This window comes from Centropristis striata, chromosome 2, assembly GCF_030273125.1.
Source record: "Centropristis striata isolate RG_2023a ecotype Rhode Island chromosome 2, C.striata_1.0, whole genome shotgun sequence".
Classification (NCBI taxonomy): domain Eukaryota; kingdom Metazoa; phylum Chordata; class Actinopteri; order Perciformes; family Serranidae; genus Centropristis; species Centropristis striata.
Window position 1 is genome coordinate 34,700,311 of NC_081518.1, and position 15,840 is coordinate 34,716,150.

The 15,840-nt window shown below is 39.2% G+C and overlaps 1 protein-coding gene across 3 annotated transcripts in view; it reads left to right on the plus strand.

The window, feature by feature from the left end:
• Nucleotides 1–15,840, plus strand: part of LOC131984741 (protein unc-13 homolog C) — a 114,579-nt gene that overhangs the window by 85,964 nt on the left and 12,775 nt on the right. For 2 of the 3 annotated variants that reach the window (XM_059349696.1, XM_059349690.1), the window contains 8 exons: nucleotides 2,378–2,474; nucleotides 3,856–3,999; nucleotides 4,235–4,312; nucleotides 6,448–6,525; nucleotides 10,526–10,614; nucleotides 10,970–11,107; nucleotides 12,574–12,697; nucleotides 13,176–13,235. In XM_059349696.1, the coding sequence (XP_059205679.1) occupies nucleotides 2,378–2,474; nucleotides 3,856–3,999; nucleotides 4,235–4,312; nucleotides 6,448–6,525; nucleotides 10,526–10,614; nucleotides 10,970–11,107; nucleotides 12,574–12,697; nucleotides 13,176–13,235 (808 nt within the window). Of the gene's footprint in view, nucleotides 1–2,377; nucleotides 2,475–3,855; nucleotides 4,000–4,234; nucleotides 4,313–6,447; nucleotides 6,526–7,276; nucleotides 7,304–10,525; nucleotides 10,615–10,969; nucleotides 11,108–12,573; nucleotides 12,698–13,175; nucleotides 13,236–15,840 lie in introns of all 3 variants that reach the window. The other variant, XM_059349682.1, reaches the window with a different exon arrangement.

Below are 15,840 nucleotides of genomic sequence, written 5' to 3' on the forward strand. Positions count from 1 at the left end.
GCATTTTTCAGACAAGAGGAGGCCAAAGATCTTTGTGGAAATCAACAGGAAACTGTTTAGTGCCCTGAGGAAATGTTTTTTTATACTTTATAATTAAAGAATATATATATAAAATAACACAAAAATGATTCCAGTACCACAGAAGCTATAAGTAGAACAATTGTGTAATGGTTAAAAATATGTGTGCAGTGCGAGTGTCTAGCTACTCCTCTGTTTTCAAAATCTGGCATGCCAAGGGCATCAAAAAACTGAGGCACGTGTATATAGATGGTGTTTTCACCAGTTTCACACAACTCCAAGCAAAATTCGATCTGCCACAGTCTTCATTTTTTCAGTTTTTGCAGGTGAGGGATTTTATTAGGAAGACATTCCCAGATTTTCCCTCTCTCCGACCTAAAGATCTAGATCATATTATAAACTTGCTTTTACACTCTGAAAGGGAGAGGCTGGCCAAAGTTTATGAGTACATAATTTCAATTAATATGCCCTCTTTAACTGTTATAAAACAGCACTGGAAAGAGGAGCTTGGTTTTTGCATCTTAGATGACATTTGGGACACAGCCTTGGATAGTGTACATTTCTCATCCATATGTGCACGTCTTAATCTTATCCAGATCAAGGTACTGCACCGTCTACATTACTGTAAGACTTCCCTGACAAAAATGTATCCACACATTGACCCCTTGTGTGACAGATGCAAAATGCTTCCTGCGACTCTATATCATATGTTCTGGGGTTGCCCCGAATTGGACCGATTCTGGTCATCTTTCTTTGATTTTTTCTCTAAACTATTAAAAAAATGTGTTACTCCCTACCCCCTTATTGCCATTTTTGGTGTAACCTCAGAAAACATATCTATGACTTCCTGTCAACGCAAGGTTATAGCATTCTCCTCCTTATTAGCGCGGCGTTTGATTTTGTTGAACTGGAAGAATACTGTTCCACCCACCTACACACATCTCATCAGTATTATGTGCAGTCTTAAACTAGAAAAAAATCAGGTTTACTGTTAATGGTGCTCTACAGAACTTTCACAAGACATGGGATGACTTTATTGGATTTGAGCCCCCTCCCTCATCCCAACCCCTCCCTTCCATCTTATGTTGTCCCTTCCTGTCTGTTTGTATGTGTGTCTTATCTTCCTTTTATTCCATTTCATTATTATTATTTATTTATTTACTTTTCAATTTTTTATTTTATTTATTATTTTCTCATATATGGTTATCTTCATTCATTTGTTTATTTGTTTTTTTTCTATTTGTTTTGTTTTTGTATATTTTGACTATATAATTTTGGTGTTTACATTTATTTTGTACTTGCCTAGTCTAAAGACGTATTGCATAAACTGATGTGTGCTCTGACAGCTGATATAATTATGCATCCAAGGAAAATCCAATAAAAATAATTTTGAAAAGAAAAAGAAAATGTGAGTGCAGACCATTTAAGACTATGAATCATGGTGTTTTTGTAGTTCAGATCAGTTTCTGGTTTATACTAAATCTGTAAAACTGTCATGTCCGTGTAATCTGTGCTGGCAGATTATTCCAACAAGCATTTAAACAAGCTGATCATAAACTGTTTTGCATGAGGAGTCGCATTTATTACCTAAAAGCATATCTTTTTCTTTTCACGTAGCCATATTTTACATTGTGCATACATAATCATGTGCAGCAAAGCAGGGATAGTTGCAATGTAAACACGGGTAATGCAAGCAGGGAATGCAATGCCCTCTCCCATCCTGCCAGTTTATCAGAGTAATGACTCCCCCTCCCCCTCTCCAACACTGTCACTCAAACACCATCTCTAGCAGGATTGATTCTTCCAGAGACATGCACGTCATGCGAACACACACACAGAGCCTTTCTCTTTTGTCTGCCCATCTCTCTTCTCTTTCTCTGTCGCCACACCCACCTTATTTATTGGCTGTCCCTCCCTTAGCAGATGCCCTTAGCCAGAGTACAAAGCTGTTTTGGGGGGACATCCGTTGCTCTGAGGACAAGCTCAGGCACTATATTAAACAAGGAAGTGGCAAAGTGAAACAGACAGAACAGCATTATTATTCCACTAACAAATGTACTTCCTTACCCGACTCATCCGCCCCGGCCTGTCCTGTCCTCTGTTGTCCTCTGTCTGAGCCGCGCAGTCTAATCTGTCCACAAACTGAAACCTGATATCAATGCTTGCATAGATCGGAGCCTTGGCCAAAACCACACTGAAGTCTGCAAGGCCTTTTCAGGATACCTTTTTGAGTGTATCACAATCAATCTATGAACCTCTGAATCGTTTTCACATAGTGAACTGAAGAGTTCACTATGAAAGGCTGATCTGGTCCTCCTAAAAAACTTCCATCTATGATTTTATTCTATGATTTTTTTAGGTGGTTTGAGCCATTTGTCATTCAGTGGCTTGATGAAAATGAGGACGTTGCCATGGATTTCCTCAATGGAGCGCTGGAAAGGGACAAGAAAGATGGAGTGAGTATTGCATTGAAGTATGTAGCGTTATTTTTAACCAACAAAGCCACTTGAGGCTGCTTTCTTATTTACAAGCCTGCTAAGACTAAATGTGCCTCTTAAGGAAGAGGGTTTGGGGGATATAAAGGAAATTCAAATATGAATGAAATTTCAATAAAACATTTTAATAAAACAGGAAATAAAACATTTAGGGCAATGAAGGATACAGAAGGATATTGGGCAAGAGAAAGGGAAAAGTGCATAAGCTTCACAAAACAAGCTTGGCAAAGAAATTATTTCATGATTTCAGATTTCGATATAACATTATAATTATACAACTATCACATGAAGTTTTTATTTACTGAATGACAAGAAAACATTATTATAACACACACACACACACACACACATATATATATATATATATATATATATATACACACACACATATATATTTGTGTGTGTTATAATAATGTTTTCTTTTAATTATTTGAGATATTTGAGTTGGAATGTGTCCATTATTATCAATTCAGACGACTTCATTGTGTCTCCCGATATCTCATCATGAAATAATTCCATTACGATATTATTAGACGATAAATGATCATATTGAATTATTGCACCACTGAAAGTTGGTGACGCTGTAAAACACAGAAAAAAATTACATTGAATTCAGAATTCAGAGTGTAAATGAACCTCCCTGCCTGGCTTCGGTTTAAGGGAAGGGGAAGTTTTAGGATTCAATTAAAAATAATTCTCAGTCCAAGCTCATATAAGAAAAACTGTAACGCCAGAATACATGTTTGTGGCTGCATTTGAAAGGTACAATCTTCTAGTTTTTGTAGTTCTAGTAGTCTTGTTTAGCTTGTAGCTAAAACACAACCGAAAGTTCAAAACACAAAATATTTTTGGTCTAACCCTACCTCTTCCCTTATATGTAGGTAGGCAGGTGGGTTTTGTATATGGTGTTTGTACAGTTTTCAATTGAATATATATGTTAGGATTAGCATATCACATTCTGTTGTCACTCACTGACATCATCAAGCAGGAATTCATATGCATGCAAGACCTCACTAGAGTTTGTGAGAGTTTAAATGTCATTCTATAAGTGCACCTCAGCAGTCACTGAACAGTCCTGCATAAGAGTTAACAGTACACCTGCTGGCATAATTGGCAGTAAGTGGTCTCGAGTCCTGAGAGATACTTACTTATAAAGTACTTATAAAGCAATCGGTACATTTATCGAATTTTCCCTTCACTTTGCCATAATAATATTTCACTTTACTGATGTGCTTAAAGCTCTGGATTTACATCTGTTTCTCTTAATGTTTTTACTTTTCCAACCCCTCTATCACTCTCTATAACCTCATGTTCCTCGCTCCCCTTCTCTATCCTGCAACAGTTCCAGCAAACCTCGGAGCACGCCCTCTTTTCCTGTTCGGTCGTGGATGTGTTCACTCAACTGAACCAGAGTTTTGAGATTATCAAGAAGCTGGAGTGTCCAAACCCACAGGCGCTGGCTCACTTCATGTGCCGTTTTGCGAAGGTCAGGCTCTCTGGAAAGCTCTGCCAGTGAACCCTGAATACTCTTGCGGGGAGTAAAAACTCACAGTTAAAGAGTTTGCCATTGATCTAAGAGGACACTGTATTATATTTATTCTGTTTGATATTATCTTGTTATTAGGTTGTGACTGTTATTTTTTTTTTCTGTGAGTGCCAGTAATTCAATAATAGATCAGCAAACAAACTGTAATTATAATATTGTCTCTCCCTCACTCCAGACTATCAACAAAGTTCTTCTGCAATATGCAGCAATCATATCCAAGGACTTTCCTTTGCATTTGAGTAAAGAGAATGTGGTAAGTCAAAGTCTGCAAATGTTAATAGCAAAGTTTACATGAAGTGTTTTTGTCCAAATGCAAATATAGTTAGTCAGATGATGACCGCAGTTTGCATGGAGAGAGTTTCAGTTAGCAGCCCAGTCTATTTTACACTGAGTCCTTTCCTTTGTAATACACTTAACAAAGTGTCTCTATTAACTGTGATGCAATTATTCATCTCACAGCCCATAGCTGATGGGAAAAAGTCATTGGTATTTTCTGGGCTCTCTGTCCATTGTTTAATGTGATGGATGACTAAATGCAGAGCCTTCTGAGTGGCCTAATTATCCTCACGGGTCTTTGAAGTTGAAGTGAGAGATAACACACACTAGCACTAGCGGAGGAGGCAGATGTTTCTCCACAGTGTTGACAGGCTCATTACTATTGTCCCAGAGAAAACATGAAATGTCCCTCCTCGTGACAAGGCTGAACAGACAGATGATGGAAAAAAGGAAATAAGAGGCAGATAAAGTTGTACAGTTGTAGGATTACATCAAGTTAAACCTAACATTGAATTTGTTAGACTGTCAAGTATTTAGTAAAACAGATGCCTACATCAAAGCCATCTTTACGAAGAACGTACTGTGTCTGTCCAACAAACTAGAACATACATTAAAGAAAGCAGCGCTATGATTAAAGATGAGGATCAAGAGCAGTGGTTCCCAACTTTTGTTACTATAGTGTAGACAAGAGTTGAAGTTTGGTGCCGCTTCAGTTTGCTTTAATGATTTTGAAAAAACCTAAAGGTGTAATGGTATAAAGTATTAAAGATAAAAATGCACAAATTTGACAAACATCTCAATCCGTCGTTTTGCTCTCTTATCTTCTGGAGGGTTCCTTAAGCTGATCCTGGCTGACATTGGGCGCGAGGTGGTTGCACTCTCGACAGGAGGTTACCAGTCAATCACAGGGCTGACACACAGAGACAAACAACCGTTCACACCATTTAAGTTAACAGTTACTCCAACCTGCATGTCTTTGAGCTGTAGGGAGAAGCCGGAGCACCTGGTGAAAACACACATCATTTATTTTTAGAGAAAATAAAAACTTCTGCGATCATTTGGTGAACCCTTAGATCTATCTTGGGAAACCTCGGAGCATCCCCTGATCTAAAAGATTTGCTTTTGCAAACATAGTGCTGATATGAATAGATTTCTTGATATTGCTATCAAACTTGTTTTATCTTAGCATCACCATATTCAAACAGCATTACTCCACGGAATAGTGTAAATCAGTAAAAACACCTCTTTTCTCTGCAGTGTATGCAGTCCTGAGTGATGTCACAGCAGACCCTGGCATTAAACCCTAAAACTTATATATCCAATACAAGTATTAGTGGACTGAACTCTTTATTCTACATTTTTCACCCTCTCTCAAGCTAGAAATATTGAGCTGAGAGAAATCTCTTGCTTTTATTAAGATTTAGAATATCCTATCACTACCATACAAATATGCTCATAAATCTAGTAGAGAGCAAGTCATTATGTGGTGCCACAGAGACGCTATTGGCTCCCCGTGGATTGAGAGACACCAATCATCCTTCTCCTGTGGGGTGCAGAATTATCATTTCAGCACCATCCATTACCACTATCATAATTTTGGGGTGCTGTATGATTGTCAGTTGTTTTTTGGGCAGATAATGTACATAATGTGTGACTGACTGAAAACTCTGAAGAATTACTCACAGCCTCCATAAAAAGCGCTGTGATTAATGTCAGTCATCTGTTAAACTTGTTGTGCAGCTGAGAATCGATAATGCCTGACATACTCGGCGCACACATTTCTCTCCCTGTTGTATTATGTATTGCGCTCCCCTGCTGACTGTCGATGTCGCACAGAAACCTAGCATCTTTGTATAGATGATGTGTCAGGAAATCAAAACGGATGGATTTAACTGGTTTCGCCCTTCTGAGAATATGTTGCAATTATATGGGCTGGTCTCAAGCTTACAAGCTGTTACAGTACAATGTCAACAGATGTAAAAAGAAATATATAATGTACTAGGTTTTTGTAGAGTGTCAGCACCAAAAAATGCAGTTGATGCTCTGACACATTGAATCATACACTGTACGATAAAAAGCAGTTTAGTTTGAATAATTCTTGTATTTCCACAGCCCTGCATCATCCTCAACAACATTCAGCAGCTCCGTGTCCAACTGGAGAAGATGTTTGAGTCCATGGGTGGCAAACAGGTATGTGCCTACCTGTATGTGTATGTGTCTCTGTGTCTGTGTTTGGAAGCAATTCACTTTCAATACATCATTTTAAGGCATATAATATATGAATTATTACAGTGCAGTACGGCAATGATCTGTATTCTTCCACTGGAAGGTCAAACCGCAAGGTTAGCTAAAGAACAGTGTCCCCAGGGTTTCCAAGGCTTCAGTGTCTTCTCTAAAGGACACTTCTGCAAGGTTGATGCAAGTTAATATGAAGGCTCAAACCTCCATCCTCAGATTAGCTCTCTGCTGTGAAAAAAATGCTGTGTCATGATCATGTAAATGATAATTTCCGATGACATTTATATAAAGTGAAAGTGAATTGACCCCAGCAGTGATGTGCTGTAATCCTTCCCTCAGTTCTGTACTTAACCATCGAATAGACTAATCCAACACATAGTTCAGTTTGTTATTAACACCTTTTCGACTTCTACCTCTAACTTCCTTTGCAGCCCATCACTATTCCCCTTCCTCTAACCCACCTTGTGTTTAACATGTGTAGTAAATATTGAGTTACAACCCTATAAATCTGTGTATTGGGTTTGAAACACTGTTGAGTATTTTCCCTGTCAGTCTAACCTGAGAAGCAGCCACGGCTTCTTATTACTTACACGCATGTTTCTCTCCAGTATCTAACGCCTGTCTTGCCTTGCGTTTTGTCTTTGTCGTTGTTTCTTCTGTTTCCCCCCCGTTTCCTTTCTGTGCTCTCTCTCTCTGTCTCCAGGAGGAGGGGGTTGTGTCCTTCTGTAAGGTGTGTGCGATAGGACTCGTCAACACCCCTTCCCAACATTTAGCAAATGATACGAAAAAGCACGCCCCCTCCCCCCCTGTGCCTTCCCCACCACCCCTCACGCTCCTACGCTTCTCACCCCACTCCCTCCCAACCCCTCCAGCAGCATGTGCCACAGAGCATACGGAATCTGAATTACCCATCACCCCTCTGGACAGGCTGCTCAAGCTCACCATCCCCAGCGCTCTGGGGATAGTGGCTTAACCCACCCGATCCCATCTTTATTTTTAGCTTGCTTTTTTTTCTCCGTGTACCACTTCTCTAGCGATGGCTAACTTAGAAGCGCGATATTTATTTTAGTTATAGTTGTCCCCTCTTTTTCTTCTCTCTCTCCAAGTTGCTGGCTGTGGTTTTGATCATTTCTATCTATTCCCCAGGCTGCAGCCACAAAATGTTTCAGACAGGATGTTTCAGACCGTGTTTAATGAGCTTCTCAAGCACTTACAAATCTTTCCAGCTGTGCCCTCGGCTGAGGTGCTGCTACCTCCAAACAGTTAGCAGTTGTAGATCTAGATCACTCCCAGCCCGTTACTGTCTGAGGAACAATGACACGAGAAGTTTTAAAGGGACAGTTCTCTCCAAAATCCAAATGATATATATTTTTGTCCCTTTAAACCCTTTGAAAAGTAAACTTATAGATAATTATTGCTAATGAACAGTCTGGTGTATCATTAAGAACATCTTATGTAATTTCTCTTGAATACTAATTAAACAGCCGAGGTGTATTTCAGGTGAAAGTTTCCCATTAGTTTCCTCTCTGCACAGTAGCCTATTCATTACAGAACAGTTCCCTATCAGCAATTAACTCCCAGAGAGCCAATATAATTACCAAGAGCTGTTATCATAGCACTACCAATAACAGAGATTAGCAATAATCTCTTACAGTGCCCACATTTATGGAATCATCATGGACTGATCTCCCTAGATTGATATCGCACTTTATTTTGGGCGTCGGCCTGTTTGCTAATATGCCGGTCTCACTTTAGAGACGGTGGTTTATTAGACCTTATTTACTTGGCGCTGTTTAGGACAAACTATGTTTCGGAACAACACCCTGCCAGTGAGTAGATATTGTATTGTTGAAACAGGCAAAGAGAAGCAAAGCTGGGCTGCTGTTGATAGGCTGTCAGCCAGGGGAGAGTTTGTGCACTCTGGAGGACTCTGGATGTCAGTCAGCGTCAAGAGAAACTAGTGACCATGGAGGAGCCAGGTGCTGTATAGATTTTGAAATTGATGTTTTCGTTGAGTGAACTTTAATCACCGTAATGAAAAATGTTGTCTGTAACTAAGTGCAATAAATGTATAAACATTTCTTGTAAAGTAAAGTAAATCCTGAGTAATACTGGACATTATACACCAGATCTATCCATAGTACTCAATATACATTCATATAAATAACATTCATTATTTTCTCAACATTATGTCTCATTTTAAAGCCAATCCAAGACCTTCATTGACCTGATATTTCAGAAGATGAATTTTTGATATTTTCCAACCAAAAAACTGCCTCACTGGCAAGTCAGAGTACTTTGAATGGATTGCAGTCTTCAGGTAGACATTTGACTGAAGCATCAGGAACCACACAGAGTCAGAATAGAATTTTCTCCTGTCAGAAAGTGACAGGTACCTTCGTTTATCTAACAGAGAGGTGAATTTCCTGTTCCAGCATTCCCTTTAAGACACAGTGTTCTTGCAAAAAAAACGAGAATCTCAATTTCAGAGACTGCCAGGCTGCAGATTAGAGCCCAGCCTAAAACCATCCCGAGGCCAAAAAGGAACTGATAAAAACACCAAGGCCTACAGTATTTTTCTGCTATCACTTGAAAAGATGTTATCCTTACCTCAAAGAGTAAAATAACAACTCCAACCTCTATGGTCAATTTCCCCGTGACAGGAAAATCTTGCATGCTGCGATCATTTCCATCTAGGCGACAGCAGTACAAACGTGTGCACATGTGAATTCACATACACACGTATATATAAATCTATCCCGTCGGTGCTGCAGATAGAGGCCTGTCTGCAGAATAACAATGTCTATAAAAGGTTTAGTTTACACATCCGCTTCCTAGCTGAGCCATCCGCCACTATAATGTGTGAGATGAGCGGCTCCATGGCTAAGCTTATCGGGTCAAATATGACGATCTGTCATGCATGTGGTGCGGTGCCTGGCCTCACACATCCATCTCAGTCACTGAGCCTCAGCGACGTTTGTTCTCCACCCCCATCCAAAACATCAATATTTGGACATTTGTACATGGTAAACGTAATTCATAAGCACAGAGACAAACAGTGAGACAGACACACTCATACATGCAGTTACTTACTGGCACACAAATCTGCTTACACACAGCACAGCACAAATATCCACCCATGCATTATTTCAGAAAATGCCCAAAACCACGGAAGAACATCTGCACATCCATCACATGCACATGCATAATTATGGCGCTGCAGAGACCCAACACAAGCCATGCATGGGCATATATACGTACATGCTGTGAATCAATTTTGCAAATGTGTTTTGTGTGAACTGGTATTGGAAATTGTCGTGTTTGAATTATCATTATATCATACTAGATGTTTAGAAACATAGATTCACATGGATTTCAGAGGCTAGATACACCAACATCTCTTAAATAATAAATAATGTGTTGGAAAGTTGCACACTGAAATAAATTTTGTACTGGAACAGCAACATGCAGCAACAATTTCCTTCCTGAATATGACAAGTCAGTCAGAGGATTTCAGTATCAGAACATCTGTAGATACAAGGATTTATGTATATATGACAGTAAGCTTTATTCCCCTAAGATGTTACAATGTCGAGGCTGCCTGACAGCATACTCTCTCTACTGTAACTTGTGTAGTGTAGTGCACAAAAATATTCCCTTTTGAGAGACCACTAGCTGGCTGCTTCCTTGCTGACACCATGCCTCATGACTCGGCAAGCAGTCATCATTGCAGCGCTCGGAGGTGAGCTGTCCATTTGTATTCAGAACGTGGCTTGGCACAGATGGCAGGCAGAACGAGTGGGAGGCCACCAGTGAGGCAGGTTACCTCTCCTCTGTGCCTGTCGTCTCCCCACCCTAACACCCCCACCCCAGCTGAGGCAGAGATTCAGAGTCAGTGTCGGATATTGTATGGAGTGTAATGATGTAGTAACTGTCTGTCTTCCACTGACAGCTGGATGCAGAGGCCAGTGATCTGTTAAAGGAGCTGCAGAATAAACTCAACACGGTGCTGGATGAGCTAAGCGGAGTGTTCGGCTCCAGGTGAGCATTAGTATGACTCAACTCGTGTGGGATCATTTTTCATTAAAATTAATGTATCCATTTATGTCATGTCTTTCAAAGACATTTTACTACATGACTGCCTAGTTATTGACAGACAAGTACTCAAAACATAATTGACTCTAACTCTTGCTGCGCAGCACGCACAGTGAGCACAGCAAGTTGTTAAACATTTCAGCTTGAACAAAAGACATCCCTGCTCTTAACACCCTTTCAATAATCTGATTGGACCAGCATGAGTTAGCTAGCACCTCCTTAAAGTTGCTCCGCTGCTGCAGTGTTAAATATGAAACAAGCAGCAAAGGATTTCAAGGGTTGTTTGTTTTCTGTCACATAGTTTCAAAGGTGTGATCGAGGACTGTGTGAAGCAGATGAACCAGGAGCTGGTTCAGATGAAAGGTACAGCCAAAGGGAGCAACGCCGCCATGGATGCAGAGTCTGTCCTCCGGCCTCTTATGGACCTCTTGGATAAAAAGTGGGTGTATACTGAATGAGGGTCAGAGCTTAACCTTGTACATGTGAAGCAGTTTGGTCTTCATTAATAAAGTACCAGTCTATTTTCTGGTCAATAGCCATCCTTTGCCATCATCAAGTTTGGTAGTTTTGGCCTTGAGGTGATGTCAGAATAGGATTTTGCCTAAAACAATGATACAGATACACGCACACAGACACACACACACACACACACACACACACACACACACACACACACTTACACACTCAATCAGATTTAATTCTGTAGGACGTGAAACAGGCGAGTGTGTGACCGAGAACATGTCTCCTCCTGTTTGTCATAGAAGTGATGGGAAGTGAAATATGTGGTGTGACAGCAGCTTTAGAGCAGGACCGGGTGATAAATCATCATTATTGAGTTATCACCATTTAATGGTATATAATACAAAAACATTAAAATAACAAGCACATACTATTTTCATATTTCTAAGAACAAAAAGCCAAAGCCAAACAAAAGGGCATTAACAACAGAAAAAAGAGCGGAAAAATGACAAATGTGTACATATGGCAAGGATACATGTTGATTCTGAAGATCTCCGACCAGTAATGTTCATGAAAGTTTTAATTTGTTGCCTTACGATTATGAATTGCATTTTCTTTCTACTTAAATAACATTTTAATTAATGCTGGGCACACTTACACTGCTGAAGTATAGCTTTTTCAGTAATTCCATTCATAATGAAACTCCCTGTGATTGGCATGAATCAATAATTGACTGGAAAAAGGTGGCCTTCTTTGTCTTACATTTATTACAGGTAAGAGATACCTCAGGGTCAGATAATTCCATCATAGTCCTATTGTATAGAGGGCTCAAAATTGTGTCACGTTTTAACAGCTTAATTGTTTTTGTTGAAGCAACAGGTGCTTGGTAGGTTTAGTGTATCCATGATGAGTTATTCAAAATCATTAACTTATGTTTCAATTTCCAATTTTGATAAATAAGATAAAATTCCCAATAAAATGATTACAGCAGTATTATAATTACTGCCATTTTACATTTGTTTTCAGAAGAAAAGAGACCAGCCTTATCTGTGAATGTCTATTAACTCAACCTAGAACCAGTATTTTCTTCTGTGGCATTCTTGAAAGAACCACAGCAATGATATGGTTCAGCTGAGCTCTGGGAATCACTCTCAACCATTTGTCAAAGCAACATTGAGGCCAATGGGGTATTACAGGGAATCCTCTTAATGATATGGAAATACCAAATCCTTCCTCCTGTCTCTGAGACCCGGCCTGCACAATAGGGTGGGATTAAAGCATAAAGCTGCTGCATTGATTCTATGAATCACAGGTGTTCTTCTTCATTTAATCATATTATTCATGAAGGCGTCATCACTTGTTGGCTCCTTCAGCCTTGTTGGCATCGTTTGAGACACGTGGCACCAGTGTTGACCTGACAAATGCCCTTCTTTTGCTGTTTTGCAGTTTGATGTTATTTGCCAAGATTTGTGAGAAGACTGTTCTGAAACGAGTCCTCAAAGAGCTATGGAAAATCGTGCTGAACACCATCGAGAGAACAATTGTTCTGCCTCCACTGAGTGACCAGAGTGTGAGTTTGATCAATGATATCTTTTTTCTCTTTTTGTTATCTTTCAACCGGCCCTCCACCTCCCTTCTCTTCTCCACCTCTCTCTCTCTCTCTCTCTATCATTTCCTCCATCTGTCTCTCATGCTCCCTCATAGCACATAAATTACTGTACAGAAGATGAAACAAAGTGGCATCTCTAAATTTTCACGCATAAAGTTAATTGGTAATCCTTCTGTGAGAGGCAGCTTGACATTTTTCCTCCCAGGAATATCCTGTTTATATCCTAAGTGTTTTGTTATTGTTGTTGATGGAAAGATGAAAGTAGAGTTTAATATAGTCTTGTCAAGCAGATTTCAAACATTTCTAGTGCAGCTTTTACATGCAATTACAGTAATGACTTAAGATTTTACCCATCTGTTACTAAATTTGTTATTAAAATCATTTTGTTTCCAACTTTATTTCTTTTGTGTAACAAAAAAAATATCTGTCTGACCAACAGCAAGGAGCTCAGATGATCTTCAATGCTGCCAAGGATTTAGGACAGCTGTCCAAACTGAAGGTATGAAACCATGGATGAAACCAAAGTGGTGTTTGCTAATCTTAACCAAGATCAGCTAATCTTAGAACTTTAGCCCTCCACCTGATGATGATTTAGCTTCTGGGGATACAGGGCCAATTTGGTGTTTTTTCCGGGTGTAGCCAGCCGATATCCGGGCCAAGACTTTCCGTTCTGTACATGTTTATTTTTTACTATCAGATATAAATGCAGATGTATTTTGTAAAAAGCTAAATTGTCGTCAGCGGATTGGTTCTGATATTACATTATGTTCCCCCCCTTTTGTACTCCACACAAGCCCGCTTGGGTACTGTACAAAACACATGAAGAAATACAGAAGCTCTCTATCAGTTTAATACATAGGCTGAAAGTGTCACGTCTGTCATTTTGTAGGTATTGTTTAACAGTCTATATTTCTAAAAACCCTGGTATACCATAACACATTGATATTGCCCAAGCCCCGCCCAAAGCCTGCTCAAACGTGAATGGTCAATACTACTCGGACTACGAGCTGACTACAAACTGAACCCTGTGATGCTTCTGATACTGACACCTTGTTCTGCTGCCTACGAATTCTGCATTCATAAGCAGATATATTTTTAAAGACATTAAAGCTTAGCCAACACACTGTCACATCATTAAAATATGAGATCTCTAATTATGTTGAACATTATGTATTATATTGCAAACAGTATCTCAGAGGCATTGTAGAAACTATTGGTATACACAGACTCAATTAACCACAAGAAACTAATTACAGAGTTTTTGTTTTGTTTTCAGGCTAGCCAAATATGAAACTAAAACTAAATGTCAACATAAAGACTGATCTTAGACTGATTTTATCTATAAATTCCATTTGGAAGTATAGTAGTGTAAGCTCAAGGTTTTTGCATTGTATAGTATAAGTCAGTGCAACACGAGCCAGACTGGTATCTAATTGCTGATGTGACCGGAGGATGTATAACCCCTCGAGCTCTGTGTAGTGAGGCATTGGAGCGGATCAGTGGTTACACTGTGGTTTTACTAACAGTGGAGGGATGACAGTACCTCAGAGAGGTATTTTAGCTCTGAGTCATACGGGGGATGCAAACTGAAAGTGTTTATCTATATGTGTGTGTTTACTTGTTGTTGTTCGTGCTGATGTTTGTGTTTTGTGTCGGATGTCCCTTGTGGGAACTTCTGGGTACAGTACGTCACTTCACAGATGGCTGTGTTTTTGTCTTCCTCCCAAAGCATTAATGTGCTCTTCCTCATCTGATTGACATGTCTGCTCTGACATATGACTATGACTGTAAACTTAAGCTCACTTTGACAATTATTTTTTAATGTTGCCCAGTATGTGTGTATCGTTACTTGCTTAGAAACAATGAGTTACTTCTTCAATTAATTATATTATATTATTATAATATAACATGATTATGGATTACAAAACTTGGAAAATAGTGGAGAATATTTCTTAAAGATGTTTCTTGTTCCTCTATGCTGTATCTTCCTACTGTAGGTAGTTTTTCAAATTCATAGTGGATGTGAGAGATCCTCAAGTATTTGCGGGGCTTTCCTCCCAGTTTGGGTAGTGTATAGTTCCACCAGCTGCCCATTGATCATTAGTGTGAGCTTACTTTTGCTCCTAGCCCCTATATTCCCATACCAGTATATGGTGTTTTCTGAGATTAGGCTATGCTTTTTAGTAAACTGTACTTTTTGTTGTTAAAAGTGTAATATCACCTCTGTTGGTATGGTTGAGTGAAATCACCCATTTTAGTATGTAAGTAATCATCTAAAACATACAATTTACAACCGTTGTAAGGTACTGCAAAAGCTTGAAAATGGACCTTGAAAGTCCTTGAAAAGTGCTTGAATTTCACCACTGAAAAAGTTTGCGACCCCTGATTATAGTATGTTGGTACTGCTTATGTGTAATGTACTGTTATTTAGTATAGGGGTTAACTTTTAAAATGAATACCCGTCAAAAATTACCTTCCATGTGTAGTGACCTCTGACCCATGTAACTGCATTGTTTCACAACAAAGTTACATACTGTAGGAGAATTTACAGTATTTTATTCCCCTCCTAAATTTGCTTATATACAATTCTGGACTTATTAGTGATATTAGATAAAGGGAACAATTCTATTGAGCAATAAAAAATAAAATTCTTTCCAAAAAAGGACTTTTCTTTCATCACATAGCAAGTATACATCTGCATCTTGGGCTTTTTATTAGAGAGAAGTGTTTCCTCCTGCCTGCAGCCTTTAGTTATTTTGGGGCTCGTCATTACATTGTTTTCACAGGATGGGGAAATGATTGGAACAGAGTCAATACAAATCAAGTGGGCCCAGTGCAATTTTGGCATCAAACACACAACATAGCACAGATGTTGATTAAAGCATTTCTGTCTCACACCAGCTCTGTAAAATCTGTTTGAAATAGACGAGTGGTGGTTTAAATCTTTATCATATTCTGAATACAAAAGGCATGTATGTTTGTCTCATCTGCAGCCTCTAATATGAGGGATGGTACATTCATTTTCACAGTGCTGCACAGTGTAACTGCATTTTCTCAAGTAATTATGTTGATTGAAAGTGCATGAAACTGTGCAGATTAGGACT